Source organism: Fukomys damarensis, unplaced genomic scaffold, assembly GCF_012274545.1.
Source record: "Fukomys damarensis isolate Sample0158 unplaced genomic scaffold, DMR_v1.0_HiC HiC_scaffold_24, whole genome shotgun sequence".
Lineage (NCBI taxonomy): Eukaryota > Metazoa > Chordata > Mammalia > Rodentia > Bathyergidae > Fukomys > Fukomys damarensis.
In genome coordinates this window covers 65,957,506-65,973,604 of record NW_022900936.1, presented here as the reverse complement: position 1 = coordinate 65,973,604, position 16,099 = coordinate 65,957,506, and the positions used below count along the sequence as shown (strand labels likewise).

The 16,099-nt window shown below is 41.2% G+C and overlaps 1 protein-coding gene across 1 annotated transcript in view; it reads right to left on the bottom strand.

Annotated features, from left to right (window-relative positions):
• Positions 1-210: 210 nt before the first annotated feature.
• Casr (calcium sensing receptor) overlaps positions 211-16,099 on the bottom strand; it is a 77,897-nt gene continuing 62,008 nt past the window's right edge. The window contains exons 6-7 of the mRNA XM_010629980.3: positions 3,208-3,331; positions 211-1,904 (exon numbers count right to left, since the gene is read on the bottom strand). Of these exons, the coding sequence (XP_010628282.1) occupies positions 394-1,904; positions 3,208-3,331 (1,635 nt within the window). The 3' untranslated portion in view covers positions 211-393. The remainder of the gene's footprint in view (positions 1,905-3,207; positions 3,332-16,099) is intronic.

The window sequence follows — 16,099 nt, the reverse complement described above, 5'->3', positions numbered from 1 at the left end:
TGTGTGTGTGTATGTGTGCATGTGTGTGTGTGTGCATGTGTGTGCATATGTGTGTGTATGCACATTTTTAGAGGAGGGAGCAGGTGGAGTGCGTAAAGCCTTGATTTCGTCTCTGTGCAGGGTGGGACAGAACAGTGGAAGAGATCTGGGTGTGGATTACCGAATCTAACCATGACCCGATGCTCTGACAGCCACAGGAACACATGGCTCTTTTTTTAAATTTTAAAGGGAACATCAGTCAATTCACTGTTACTTAAAGTGGTACAACTAAATCTGGGGCATTTAATACGTCTAGTATCCATTCCTCTTTGCTCAGAAGAGAGGAGCCTGGGGTGACTCCTTGCCCCTGTGATTCCAGGAAAGCTCTCTGGCCTCTCCCCAGGCGTCTGCCTTTCACTGTGAGTGTGGTGAACTTTCCTTGGCAGTGCTGGCTCCCCCACTGATGACAAAGCTCCGGGACTTGGCCATGACGAGGGTGGGGGACCCCTCTTCTGTTTCCTCTACCTCCGGCTGGTGGTCTCCTGCCACTAGCCCTTGCAGGCCCGTTTCTTGGGTGGCCAGGCCCGCGTCTGTGTCCCTGTACTGCAGGGGGAGCAGCGCCTGGTGTCTGCTCAGGCCATCGCTGCTTTTCTGATTCTCCAGGGAGTTCCGATGGGTGGCATTCCTGTGGGCCGTGATGTTCTTCTGTGGCTCGTCGAAGCTGAGGGAGAAGGTGACTGTGCCACTGCCAAAGATGACCTTCTGCTTGCAGCGGGGCTGCGGTTGTGATTGCTGGGGCTGCTGCAGCTGGAGGGTCATGGGATGCTGCTGCTCTTGCCCAGTCAGGGCCAGTGGCTGCTGCTGCTTCTGCCTCTCGGGCTGTGGAAAGGGGTCTTCACTGTTGCTCTTGCTGCTGATGGACGAGGAGGGGATGGAGCCCGTGGAGCCCCCGAGGCTGCTGGACCGCTTGCGCGAGACGTTGCTGCGGCGCAGCGTGGCCCGGGCTGCCACTTTGAAGGCGTGGGCGGCGGTGCTGCAGCGCACCTCCTCGATGGTGTTCCGGGAGGGCTTGAAGAGGATGATGTAGACCTTATTGAAGAAGATGCAGGCCAGCAGGCCAAAGCTGGCTGCCAGGATGGCGATCACCTCCACTGCTGAGACGAACTTGCCATAGGTGCTGGCGTAGGCGGGGATGAAGGAGATCCAGACAATGAAGAAGATGAGCATGCTGAAGGTGATGAACTTGGCTTCATTGAAGTTCTCTGGCAGCTTCCGGGACTTGAAGGCGAAGAAGAAGCAGATGGCTGCCAGTAGGCAGGTGTAGCCGATCAGAAAGCCCAGGGCCATGAGTGAGCCCTCGTGGCAGGTGATGAAGATGATCTCGTCCTCTAGCTCGTGGTTGCGGTAGCTGGATGGGGGCGCGGTGTAAAGCCAGATCACACAGATAACAATCTGCATGAAGGTGCAGAGGAAAACCAGCAGGAACTGCAGGTTGAGACCCCACCACTTGCGGTGGAAGCTGGTAGGGATCTTGGCCTCAAACACCAGCAGGACACGGTTAGTCTTCACCAGAATGCAGGAGATGCAGAGCACGAAGCTGATGCCGAAGGCGGGCTGGCGCAGGCGGCACGTCCAGTCCTGGGGCTCGCCGATGAAGAACAGGGAGCTGGAGAAACAGCAGAGCAGGGAGAAGAGGAGGAGGTAGGAGAGCTCTCGATTGGTGGCCTTGACGATGGGGGTGTTGCGGAACTTGATGAAGACGCCCAACACGAAAGCTGTCAGGAAGATGCCCAGCACCGCCAAGAGGGTGAGCGCGATCCCAAAGGGCTCTGTCCATGCCAGAAACTCGATCTCCTTGGCAATGCAGGAAGTGTGGTTCTCATTTGACCAGAAGTCATCTGGGCACTTGTCACAGGCGCTTGCATCTGTAAAACACCCCAGTGAAGAGCCAGTTACTACGTGGCACAGGCCAACTTTGTGAGTGTGATGTGGTGCTAAGGATGCAGATTATCGGATATGGTGACTTTCTATTTTCTTCATGGATGCAATCATCCTGATTTTCACACTATAAAAATGTGTGTCTTTGATAGTTCTACTACAGGAGCACCTGTTTCCTTAACATTACCTGCTGATGGTTTGTAGTAGAGGCTGGACTGCCTAGTATGTAGGTCTAGCATGGGCCATCAGTTCATTGCAGAGTGACTCAAGCTCTGCCTGACTTAGTTTTTAAAGTAAATTTTGTTGTGCATAGTTGAGGTCTGTGAAATGGCATTGTGGGATACATACAGGTATAAGATGAAGTAGACGAACTTGTCTTCTCACATGCAGCCTGATTTGGGATAGGTGGATGACACATAGACATGCTGGACCAGACTCCCTTTTAGGTTGGAGCAGAGTATCCTATGCCTATGACTGCATTTTCCACTGTTCACCCACAGCCATGTCTTCCTAGTGATTCATTCAAGCAATGAATCTATATGAAGCCTCTGCTTCTGCCAGCCTCTGTGCAGTTTGGGGCAATAAGGGGAATATAGGTTTTGCAGTTAGATGCTGATGGGATCCTGGCCATGCCATTTATTAGCTGTGTGGCTTCAGTCAGGCTAATGACACTCTCTAAGCCTCAGTTTCTTCATTTCTAGGATGGAGGCAAAGCTCACTGTTGTGGCAACAGTAAGATGAGAGAATAATAACAATTATAGTTAGTGTTTATAAAGTACTTCCAATATGTAAGTCCAGGTTTTATTTAAAAGACATTTATGGAGACTGTGCCATGTGCTTTAGCAATATGAATATGTTTAATTCTCAAAAGTCTGTCAAACAGGTTTAATTATTATCCTCACTTAAAAGAACTTGAGCTACAGGAAAAACATAAAGCAGCAAATACAGTGCCAGGCACTGCTGGCAATCTGTCATGGCCTATTAACTCTGGAGCTGGAGCAGATGGTGCTGTGTCTACTTAGGGCCACTGAATTTAAGGAAAGAGAAACAGTGCCGGAAAGCAGTGTCGAAGGGAGAGAAAGCTGTGCAGTAGTGTCTTTGTGAGTGCTTATGGTAGAGAAGGGCATCTGACATTCCCTTTCTGCGTCCCCTTGAATCACACTGCACTCAGCCACACCCCGGTAAATGGGAAACAGCAGCAGGCACCATCTCAGCTCAGCCACTCCATGGGCTTCTCTGAGCCCAGGCCCTTCACCCAGCCCTGCGCATCCCAGCGCACCGCTCCCTTACCCGTCTCATCGCTGTACTCTCCGTCAGGACACTCCACACACTCAAAGCAGCAAGTGGGCTCCCCTTCAATGATCCCTTTTCTGGTCCCTGCCAGGCAGTCACGGCTGCAGTTGGAGAAGGGGACCTGGAGGGCAGAGCACACAAAAGTGAGTGGCTGTGGCCATAGGGTCGGGGGTTGCTCCTATGGATCCTTCGGAAACTTGCGAGGTGGAGGAGTTTGGGCACAAGGGCCAGTGTGGCACAAGCTGGGCCTGTTCCAGGGGTCCCTGGTCCTGTTATCTGTGAGAGGGACAGATGCCTATGGATCTACAGATACACATATGTACACTCACACTCACACAGGCACTCACACATACACACGTGGACATCTATGAGGTTTCTAAGATGACTGTTGGTAATTTATACAATGACCAAAATGCTGCTCAAATAGCTGCCTCTCCCCTCTCTTCCAGGCCCTAGAATGAGGCACCTATTTATTCTCCATGGATGTAAAATCTTGGGACAAACTAAAAGATATAGGACCATGGGGTTGCACACAGATGTTCAGCTACAAGGGGAGGCACTTTGATGAGAAGAAATTTGTTTGAAACTTGGATTCTGAACTTGGCAGTATGAATTAGAATTCCTGCATTTTAATTTTTTAGGCTTTAGTGACTTCTGAGGTCCTCACAATAGCAAAGTGAGGCAGTCAGGATAGACACTGAAGAATCAAGAGTAAATGGACCAGAGAGCTGTACCAGGCAACTACTAATGAAATGAAACCTACAGGAGCCCCATTAGTTTCAGACAACATGGGTTTTATTTATTTATTTCCTTAATGGGCTTCAAAAGCACAGAATTTGATTAGCTAATCATACTCCTTCCATCATTACTGTTCCGTGTTAGAATTCTCTTTAGTCATTTTTAATATCTATCCTCTAAAGCAAAAACCAGAAATGGAAAAATAACCTATATCTAGCCCCGTGCTTCCTTCTACCTCTCACTTTTGTCTCCATTATGTATTTTTTTCTGGGATGACCACAGTCAGCCTGAGTTTCTCACAGGCAAACTTTGAAGGAAGAGCTCAATCTAATCTTATACAAACTACCAGGGAATCAGAAAAAAGGAAATATTTTCTAAATCGTTTTTATAAAGCCAATATAATAACCCTGACATTAAAACTAGACAAGAACATTATGAAACAGAAAAAAATATGTAGGTGCATCTCATGAGCTGTGGGATCCTCTGCAGATGGTCCTGGTGTAGGAAGTCCTGCTGTAGGGGCTGGGGCTTTGTGCTGTCACATTACTCATTGGCTAGGTTTTGTCTCAGGGACATGTAAAGCCCTAGGTTCTTCTGCCTCCCTGAGTCTGTGGGCAAAGTGGGTTCCGTTAGCCTGCCTCCAGTCTTGAAAAAGAGCCATACACCCTGATTATGGACACAAGAACATGCGGTCATTCCAGTGTGTACAAAGTATGAGAAATCCAAAGGGACCCAGAAAAAGCACCATTTTCCACCTCTTAAAAAATAGATGAAAAATAGTAAAACGACTAGCAAAGATAAAATAAGTCATAACAAAGAAAGTATATCATCATCATGTTGGGTTTGTGCCAGACATGCACAAAGATTTAATATTAGGAAATCTATAAGTAAGCTAGGTGTGGTGGTGTGTGCTTTGCTTACTCAGGTTGCTGACAAGGATGTGCTGAGCCCAGGATTTCAAGGCCAGCCTGAGCAATGTAATGAGAACTTGTCTCAAAAAATTACAGTGAACATCATTCTATATGAGAAAATATTTGAAGTATTTCCTTTACAACAAGGATGTCTCCTATCCCCACTACTATTTAATATTGTACTAGAGACTTTAGCTAGTGGAATAAGACAGAGAAAACATAAGGTCCTGCATATCAGAAAGGACTAAATAACAGTTACCATTTGTAGCACATATGATCACCATATAGAAAGCCTGAAAGAGCCAGGCATGGTGGTGAATGCCTGTAATCCAAGCACTTGGAAGGCTGAGGTTGGAGAATCACTGTGAGTTTGAGGCCAGCCTGGGCTACATAGCATAGGAAGTTCAAGGCCATCCTGGAATATATACCAAGATCCTGCCTCAAAACAAACAAACCCCGAAAGAATAACCAAATTATTAGGAATAATTGGAGATCATCTGTAGGCTAAAACACTGCAGTATGCTACTCTTCTTACTAGACTTTCATTAGTTTTTATTACGCAAGACACTTGACTTTTGTTGTATGCTTTTGGTTGAGTTCCAGGTCCTTAAATGGTTGTATATGACAGTTTTGTCCAATTGTATCATTGCTCCACAATTTTAGAAGTTCTGCTTTTATCTTATTCTTTGATCATTCCAGGTAACTGACTACTGTAAAATTTACTATTTATTTTTAATATTTATTCTTAGCAGCCTATATATTTCAGGAACAATAGATATAAAAGAATGAAGACTATCTTGCAAAAGCATGTTTCTTAAAGGTAGAAAGCAGATATCACTCATCTTTGTAACTCTAGTTATAAAGCCATAGTGCTTAATATCTTGGAAGACTTACATCTTTCTAAAATGTCTTCAATAAGTCTCCTCTCCACCTCCCTACTTTGTAAGGCATCTGACAAAGTTAAAGTCACAGAAAACGATAAATAAAATTTCCAGTGCTCCTAGAAGAAAATACATAACTGGCTTTACAAAGGAGTTAAGACTTGAACAGAAAGTGATCCATATTATCTTCTAAGAAAAGAGGATTAAAAATGGAACTGATGATTGATAAGATTCTTATGATCTTGGGAAAGATAATGAAGAGTGATTGGCAATTCACACTAGTGTATTCAACTTTGGTGACCAGGAACCCTCAGAAATGTTCCCTTGACCCTTCTTGAGTAACTCACCCATCTGATCATGGAATGAATGCCAGGGACCATGTTTTGCAAACCTACCCTAAGAATGTTCTCAAATTTTCTCTATTAATGAATAGTGGTTGCCATACTAAGGGAAGGCAAAATAAGTCCCCTTTCTCTTTGCAGATTTGTGAAGTTCTTGCTTTTAATTTGAAAGAGTGTGGAATGCTACCGAGTCTGTGTATTGATACAATACTAGAACTTTCATGTTTTACTTTGTTGATGTGATCAGCTATGTTTATTACATTTATAGTACTTATTCTATTGAAGTTTATAATATAGCATTACATTCTGGTACATTCCCTACCAACACTTCCAGGTCACTTTGTATTATGTATTTATATGTTGTTGGTCTAGGTTTACTAATATTTAGGATTTGAACACCTTGCTTAATAAAATTGCATCTTATTTAACAAGATTGGCTTATATTTGTCTTTTCTTGTACTGTTGTCAATTTGTGGTATTGAGATCCTATTAGTCTCATAAAGTGAATTTTATAGCTTTCCCTTTTAGTTTCTGTTAGGCTGTGAGTGCCAGAAATCTCAAAATAATGATGGCTGCAACAAAATTGGAATGTATTTTTCTCTAACATAAATGTCTTGGGACATGGCCCAGAATTCTAGGGTATTCTCTGGGGCTGGGCAGTTAGACTCTTCCTACCTTATTGGTCTGATGTGTTAGGTTTTTGCCTCACAGTGCCTGTCTGAGTCATTTTCCCATTGTTGGAACCGAATTCCTGACACCCACAATTTAAAGGAGGAGAGGCTTATTTTGCATCACAGCGTTTAGTGGGTTCAATCCAGAGTTGGCTGGCTCTGAGGTAGGATTGACATGGTGAAAGGGCCTGGCAGAGGAAAGCTACTCACATCATGAGGCCCAGGCAGCAGAGAGCATGGGGAGGTGCAGGCGCTGGAGATGTGCTCTCTCAGTGACTTGCCTCTTCCGATCAGGCCTTCCCTCTTAACAGCATATACAGCTACAGATGCATCAGTGGGTGAATCCACTGATGAGTATAGTGCCCCCATAATCTGATCACCTTCCCAAAGCCTCACCTCTAAACTGGAGCCTCTTGGGAGATAGTCTGGATTTAAACTATAACAGTCCATATAGCCCAGTGGCATGTAGTTTCTAGGAGGCAAGTTATAAGAAGGAACAAAGGAGAAAACAAAAGACACTTGTAAGCACTTGTGTTTTGGAGACAGAGTCTCACTATGTAGCCCAGGGTCTCACTATGTAGACCTTAACACGTGATCCTCCTGTCTCAACTCCAAGGGTACTGAGATCATTGTGTGTGCTACTATCAGGCCTGGCACAAGCACTTTCTTGAGGAAGGTTCCCAGATGCTTTACTCGGTACTGCCACTTACCTCTCATTCTTCAGGATTTAGTTGCAGAGCCACATTTAGCAAGACATCAGGCTTGGAAACACCATTATTATTATGGATGGTCATGCGTTCAGCTAAAATTGAGTTCCAGTATTAAAGAAAAAGGGAAGTACAAATACAGAGGGGCTTAAGCAGACCCTTTAGCTGTAACTCTTTCTCTCTTCCTCACAGTGGTTAAAGAACAAGCTTAAGGTCATACAGTAACCGGGATGGACAGTGAGAGACACACAGATCAGTCTTCAATATCTACACTTTTCAGTGTGCCAAACACTGCTTTATACTACATAATAAAAGCTTAGAAGAATGTCACCTGTGACTTCTCTTGCTTCCACCTTCAACGTACATCAGCTACATAGAAATCCTATTATCACAAGAGTGGGTTGAGGCAACCACTAGATAGATCCATTGTGCAAAAGCTATCTAGTATCTCTCTTTCCCCAGTTACCCATTAAAGATATATGCCAAGGAAGCCCATCTAAGTTCCAATCCCTAAATGAAGATATTCCTTTTAATTCTTATTTGTTGCAGGCATACTCAGAAAGAATTATTGGCAGAAGAGTACAGAGGATGGTGCACTGAGGTTAGAGTTTTGGCCTTGAAGTCTACTTTCAACCCTTACCTCGGCCATCCACCAGACCTGGTAAGTCACGTTGGCATCCCTAACACCCAGAGCTGTTAACTCCAAATTGAAGGATTGGATGTTACAAGGATCTTTAGAGACCCGTGGAATATAAAGTGCTGCATCTGTAACTAAATTGAGAGCATTAATAAAGATATTGTTACAATTTAGTTTTAAAATAACCCCAAAAGTCTTATGTATTTGGAAGGTGATTAAATCATAAGACTACTATGCTCATCAGTGAATTTGTTTACTGATGAGTTCATAGCTGACTTACTATTAGGAGTCTGGGTGTGGTTAGGGGTAAGTGATTGCAGGTGTGATGTGGAAGGCTGTATTCAACTCCAGCCACCAGGAGGTGTTCAACTTTCTTCTGTCAGACATGTTCCACCATGCCCTTTTTGTCTTGGAGCCAGACAACCATGGACTGCACCCACAGAAACCATCAGCCAAAATAAATCCCCCCTTCTTTAAATTATGGGTGTTGGGTATTTTGTCCCAGGGACAAGGAGGGAAATAGTGAAGACAAACAGTAATTCTAGAGGGGTGGGGGTATAGTTCAGTGGAAAAATATGTGCTTAGTATATATGTGACCTTGGTTTTTATCCCTAACACTGAAAAAAGATATAATACACATAAATACCACTTTGTAATTATGTAGTATAATTCAGTTTATAATATTCTTTTATATCCTTGATCTCACTTGATATCTGTAATAATTCTATGAAATATGCAATGAAGTTATTAAAATAGGATTATAGTTAAACATAGATGATGTTTTTGTGTTAGTTTCTACAAAAATTTTAGGAAAGAAAGAGTGGATTAGACCCTAAAATTTGTTGAATGGATACTGTGGGCTAGCTTTGAGATAAGGGTTTTATGGAAAATTTTGGTTTAATTTGTATCTCAGGAATAGAAGGGACTAAATTTATGAAGATCCCCCGTATTATTCATTCACTAATGTTCAGGCTCATGATGCACATAGTCTGGTTTGGGGCACTAAAGGTTATAGAGAACTGTTAAAGAAATAGCTTCCAAGCAGGAGGGGAGGTGAGATGTGCATCAGTTAGACAATCAATTATGTGCATTAATCAGGTGAAAGAGAATGTGGATGATCCACTGGGAGAACAAATGATTGTACAGCTGGTCAGTTTAAACTCTAATCAGTTTCAGTGTGGATAATTTAGACAAGGGTAAAATCAGTGGACAGAGTATAAACTCTGGAATCCCAAAAGCTCTATCTGGAAAAGGTCATGACATATTAGTAACTGAGACTCCACCTTCTGAGGTAGAAGCTCACAAAGACTTGCACATTGGGGCTGGGGTTCACTGTCTAGGAGACCTTCCCAGGTGTACCCCATTCTATTGGGAAATGGTGAAACTGTAGCATCTCATTAGACACCATCAACCCACAAAGCATTTGATATCAAGATAAACATAAGTCTTTGGTCATGACATAAAAAGTGGTTCAAGATGCTCAAAGACAACAAAAAGGTAAATGCAAAGAGAAATGTGGTGGGTCTCAGCCACATTTCCTGGGAGAGTTAAACAGGATGCCCAGTCATGGCCTGTAGTTTTCCAGACAAACTGGGTCCTCTGCATCCAGTTACATTCTAGGATGCAGCAATCAGGTAGTCACCAACTCACCATATCACATCTTTTGCTTAAGTGAATCATCACTGAGTGAGGGGCTGCTGGTTATTAAACAGGCATCTAGATCCAGAGATATGCAGGGAAGGAGACCCTGGCCATATTCACAAGTATCTGTCTTTTTGTTACAGGTCTCTTGTTGTAGGAGAATAAGAGGTCCTTTTGACTTATAGGTTGGTTCTGATTAATGTGAATGACAGAAAACTACTTCTGTGTGGTAGTAGCTCACAACAACTTGTGCACTATGGATGGGGTAACTTTCAAATGATGGTGGTAACAACGAATGCCTCTTCTGTCTGTGTTTTAGACTTAAGTGTCTCTCATTGGCTGTTGCTCGCAATTGAGATGGGAGATAAATCTTTGACATGCAAGATCATCACACACATGCTCCATTGCCCCAGGCCTTCACTGGAGCAGACCAGTTAGACTGCCCAGCTGGTGTCCCTGCAGCTGCATGATCTTGAGCCTCCTGGTTGTGCTGGTACCTGGATCCACACTGCAGAGGTACAGGTGGTCATAAAGTCCATTTTACTGAGCTCCAGAAGATAGAACGGAAGTGAACAACAGCAATAAAGGCACATCAGACCACCATAGTTGGTAAGTTGGAGGGATCACCACCTTCCATTAGAACTTGGACTATCTTCAGGGGAAGAGCAGCTGAACCCTGCAGTTCAACCCTGCAGAAGGTCAGGGAGGTCAACTTGGGCCTTGCAGCCAGAATTCAGCCTGAATCTCAGTGGTCTACCACTGGCTAGCTGAGATTAGTTCACTTAGTTGTGCACATTGCTGCCCACATTGTCTATTGTATCAGCAGAGATATACCCTGAAAGAGCCACTTCAAATTTTTTTCTTTCTTTTCCTTTTATTTTTAATTTTTATTTTTAGAATTTTATTTCTTCCCATTCTGCAATTTCTTCCTTTTTTCCTTTCTTCTTTTTCCCGCTCAGTCTCTTGCTCCCCCACATTATTCTTCAGCTCCCTTTTTGTTACTGTTCCTTCCCTAATTTGGATTTCTTCTTTCTTTTTCTTTTCTTCTCTCTTTTCCCTTTGCTAAATGGTCATTAGTTTCAAAGGAAAGTAAGTACATTTAAGTACATTTTATAGTTTCCCTATTACTGTTAAGTTGTTCTACTCTCGTCTTTGTTCTTGCATTCTGTCTTTCTCTCTTGTCTTAAACAGTTTCCTAGAGTTTGCATGATTATCCTGTGTCCTCTGGCTTCACTTGCAACTTTCTCCTATTCTTTTACCTATCTATTCCTCTCCTCCCAACTTCCTCTAAGTCCCCATCCCGAAGGGTAAAGTTGCTATATTTAAGAGTTTATTCACTATAAACATATAAATAGATGAGCTCAGGACCATGATAGAAGCCATGAAAGCCAAACACAGAAAAGATATGGAATCCATGAAACATTCAAACAGAAACCTAGGAGATTAAAAACTCTAGAGAAAGCATTTGTGGCAGAATGAATGAATGTGAAGATAGAATTTCAGATATAGAAGATAGAATTGTAGTCAATGATCATGAAAAGAGAGGTCCCTTAAAAACAGTAAGGGATCATGAGAAATCAATGCATCAACTCCTAGATGATGCAAAGATGAATCATATAAGACTGATAGGAATCTATGAAATAGCAGGAGAAACTACAGAAGTCTTAAAAAAAAACTGTTCACAGAATTAATGACAGAAAACTTCCCAAACAGAGGGGAAGAATTTGTCATACAGATAGGTGAGGCATGTAGGACTCCAATTAGCTATGATAAAAAAAAAATCTATATCTAGACATATAATAGTCAAGATCCTGGAAACCTAACAGAAGAAGAAAATACTACAAGCAGTTAGAGAAAAGAAACACATCACATGCAAAGGAAAACCCATCAGAATCACAGAAGACTTCTCAACACCAACCCTAGGTCAAGGAGAGCCTGGAGTGAGGTATTTCAAGTCCTAAAAGGAAACAACCTCCAACCTAGACTGATGTATCCTGCAAAACTCTCCTTTAAAATGGATGGGGAAATAAGATACTTCCATGACAAAGAACACTTGAGAAACTTCATGAATACCAAACCAGCACTACAAACAATTCTAAAAAATATCCTAGAAAAAGGCAATGAAGGTCACAATACCATGAGGCCCAAGAGAGAAAAACAATTAGTCAAGGAAAGAAACTAAAGGGAGAGGGGGAAAAATTAAAAAGAGCCAACAAAAGGACAGTAACATGACAATGATAAGTCAATATATATCAGTTATAACCATCAATGTCAATGACCGAGATACACCAATCAAAAGAAATAGACTGACAGAATGGATTAAGAAGCAAAATCTAACAATATGTTGTAGACAAGAAATACACCTAGTATAAAAAGAAACCCATAGACTGAAAGTGAAAGGATGGAAAACAATTCTCCATGCAACAGGAGCCCAGAAAAAAGCAGGCATAGCTATCTTTTTCACAGACAAAGTAAATTTTAAACAACAACAACAATGACAACAACAACAACAAAACTGATTAAAAGAGACAAAGTAGGCCACTACATCCTTGGAAAGGGAACAATCTGAGAGGAAGAGATGACAGTCACAAATATAAATGAACCAAATACTAATACCCCAAACTATATAAAACAAATATTAAGGGGCATGAAAAACCAAATAAGCACTGATACAATTGTAGTGGAGGACCTAAATACCCCACCATCACAAATACACAGATCATCTAGACAAAAAATTAACAACTAAATAGAAGAACTGAACTAAGCTTTTGAACAAATGGACTTAATAGATGTTTACAGAGTGTTCCACCCCACAAAATCAGAATATACATTCTTTTTGGTTGCACGTGGGTCATTCTCCAAGATAGACCACATACTAGCTCATAGAACAAATTTGAGTAAATGCAAAAGAATCAAAGTTATCCCATATATATTACCAGACCATAGGGCAATTAAGCTGGAGATCAATAGCATAAGAAAAGGTAAGAACTTCACAAACACATGGAAATTGAACAACTCTGTCTTGAGCAATCAATGGGTCACAGAGGAAATTAAAGAAGAAATCAGTAAGTTTTTACAAATAAAGGATAATGCCAATACAGCATACAGGAATCTATGGGACACAATGAAAGCTATTCTGCATGGAAAATTCATAGTAGTGAATGTCCACAGTAGGAAAACAGAGTGAGCTCAAATAAACCAAATGCTGAATCTTAAGCTCCTAGAAAAGGAAGAGCAAAATAAACCCAAAGCTTGTACAAGGGAGGAAATTATAAAGATCAGAGCAGAAATCAATGCAATAGAAACTAAGAGAATGATATAAAAAAAAATCAATGAATTGTAGTTGGTTTTTCGAAAGAATAAATAGTGCTGATAAACCCTTAGCCACCTTGTCAAAAAAAGGAAAGGCTCAGATCCATGTAATTAGGAATGAAAAAGGTGAGGTCACAACAGATCCAGCAGAAATCCAGAGGATCATCAATATCTACTTCGAGAAAATGTATTCTAGTAAAATGGAAAACAAGGAAGAAATGGATAGGATAGATTTCTTGATACTTATGAATTACCAAACTTGAATGAAGAAGATAAAAAAAATTCTAACCACCCCAGTTACAATCAGTGAAATTGAAAACATCATTAAAAGTTTACCACCACCACCAACAAAAATCCCAGGTCCTGATGGTTTCACTGATGAATTTTATAAGACATTTAGAGAAGAACTACTGCCACTACTCTTTAAACTTTTCAATGAAATTGAAAGGGAAGCAAAACTTCCAAATTCATTCCTGGAAACAAGTGTTACTTTGACTCCAAAACCAGGGAAAGACCCAGCCAAAAGAGAGAACTACAGGCCAGACTCCTTAATGATGCAAAAATCTTCAATAAGATACTGGCAAACAGATTACAGAGGGTCATCTAGAAGATCATACGCCCTGACCAAGTTGGATTTATCCCAGGGATGCAAGGATGGTTCAACATACATAAATCAATAAATGCAATATGCTATAATAACAGTAAAAGAAAAAAAAACATAGGATCATCTCAATAGATGCAGGAAAAAATTTGACAAAATCTAACACTCATTCATGATATAAGCCCTGCAGAACATTGGAATAGATGGTCTTTATCTCAATTTGATAAAAGCTATCTATGAAAAACCAAGAGCCAACATCATATTAAATGGTCAAAAACTGAAAACCTTCAGGCTAAAATCAGAAACAAGACAAGAATGTCCACTATCACCACTCCTGATCAATAATATAGTTCTGGAAATATTAGCCACAGCAATTAGACATGAGAAATAAATTAAAGGAATATAGATAGGAAAGGAAGAAGTTAAACTGTCATTATTGGCTGATGATATGATACTCTACATAGAAGTCCCAAAAAACTGAAAGACTTCTAGACTTAATCGACACTTTCAGCAGAGTACTCAAAAATCAATAGTCTTCTTGCACACAAATAATAGCCTCAGTGAGAGAGAAATTGGGGAAACAATTCCTTTCACAATAGTATATAAACAAAAGAAATATCTAGGAATCATTCTAATGAAGGAAGCAAAAGACCTCTACACTGAAAACTACAGCACTCTGAAAAAAGAGATTGAAGAGGATATAAAAGAATGGAAAGATAGCCCCTGCTCCTGGGTAGGAAGAGTCAACAGAGCAAAAATGGCCATACTACCAAAACTGCTATACAGAGTCAATGCAATCCTGATTGAAATTCCAAAACTATATTTCACAGAACTAGAGAAAATAATCCAAAAATTCATTTGGAACCAGAAGAGACTTAGAATAGCTAAAGACACTCTAGGCAACAGAGACATGATGGGGGTATCACAATCCCCAAATTGAAACTGTACTACAAAGCCACTGTGATGAAAACAGCATGGTACTAGCAAAAGAAAAAGACCTGAGGATAAGTGGAATAGATTGAAAGACACAGAAATAACTACAGATATACTCAGCTACCTCATGTTTGACAAAGGAGCCAACCATCCTCAGTGGAGGAAAGATAGGCTTTTTAATAAATGGTGTTGGGAAAAATGGATTTCAATCTGCTGAAGATTAAAATGAGACTCTTACTTTTCAGTACGCACGAAACTAAAATCCAAGTAGATTAAAGATCTAAATATTAGGGCCAGGGATTTAGCTCAGTGTTTCTGCCATCTGTCTCACAAGCACAAGGACCCGAGTTCAATCCCAGGTACCAAAAAAAAAAGAGAGAGAGAGAGAATCCTAAATATCTAAATATTAAAACAGAAACTCTAAACTTGCTGGAAGATAAGTTAGGCAGAACTCTTGAAGACATTCACATAAGAAAGGATTTTATGAGCAAATCCTCAGTAGCACGGGAACTAGCACAAAGAATCAACAACTGGGATCTCATCTTATTAAAAAGCTTTTGCACCACAAAAGAAACCACCAACAGAGCTAAGAGACAACCTACAATGTGAGAAAAAATGCTCACCAGCTGCTTCTCAAAGGACTATTATCTAGAATATATAAAGAACTCAAAAAAATCAGGCCCCCCAAATATAAGACCCACTTCAAAAATGAGCATCTGAAACAAACACGCTTTTCTCAGACAAAGAAGGCAAAGCAGCAAATAAATATATGAAAAAATGCTCAGCATCACTGGTCATTGAGAAATGCAGATGAAAACAACACTGAGATTACACCTCACCCCACAAAGAATGGCTGCTATCAAGAAATCAACCAATAACAACTGCTGGCAGGGTTGTGGGGAGAAAGGAACGCTTCTCCATTGTTGTGGGAGTGCAGACTGGTGCAACCACTATGGAAATCAATATGGAAATACCTCAGAGCACTAGGATTAGAGGTTTCATTTGACCCACCTATCCCTCTGCTGGGTATCTTTCCGAAAGAATTGAAAGAATCATACCACAGTGATATATGGTCACCCATGTTTATAGCGGCACAGTTTGTAGTAGCTGAAACTTGGAAACAGCCCAATTGCCCATCAGTTGGAAACTGAATAAAGAAGATGTGGTTTTTCTCTAAAATGGAGTACTACTCAGCCATAAAGAATGAGAAACGAGAGTCATTCATAGGAAAATGGATGCATATTGAGGCCATATTCTGAAGTGAAATAAATAAGACACACATGTGTAAGTACTGAATAGTTTCTCTGGTTTGAAAAACTAAAAGTGTAAATAAGATCCAAATTGTATAACTGATAATGTGAAATAGGAAGAAAAGGGCTAAAGGTATAGGGGAAGTGGGAAGGGTAGGGGAAAGGAAATAAGGGAAAAGAAAAATATGAGAAAAAGAAAAATGGAAACAAAGTCTTTGTAAATAGGGGAGGGTAGAGGGGATGAAGGGAGGGCAGGGTTATGGTGA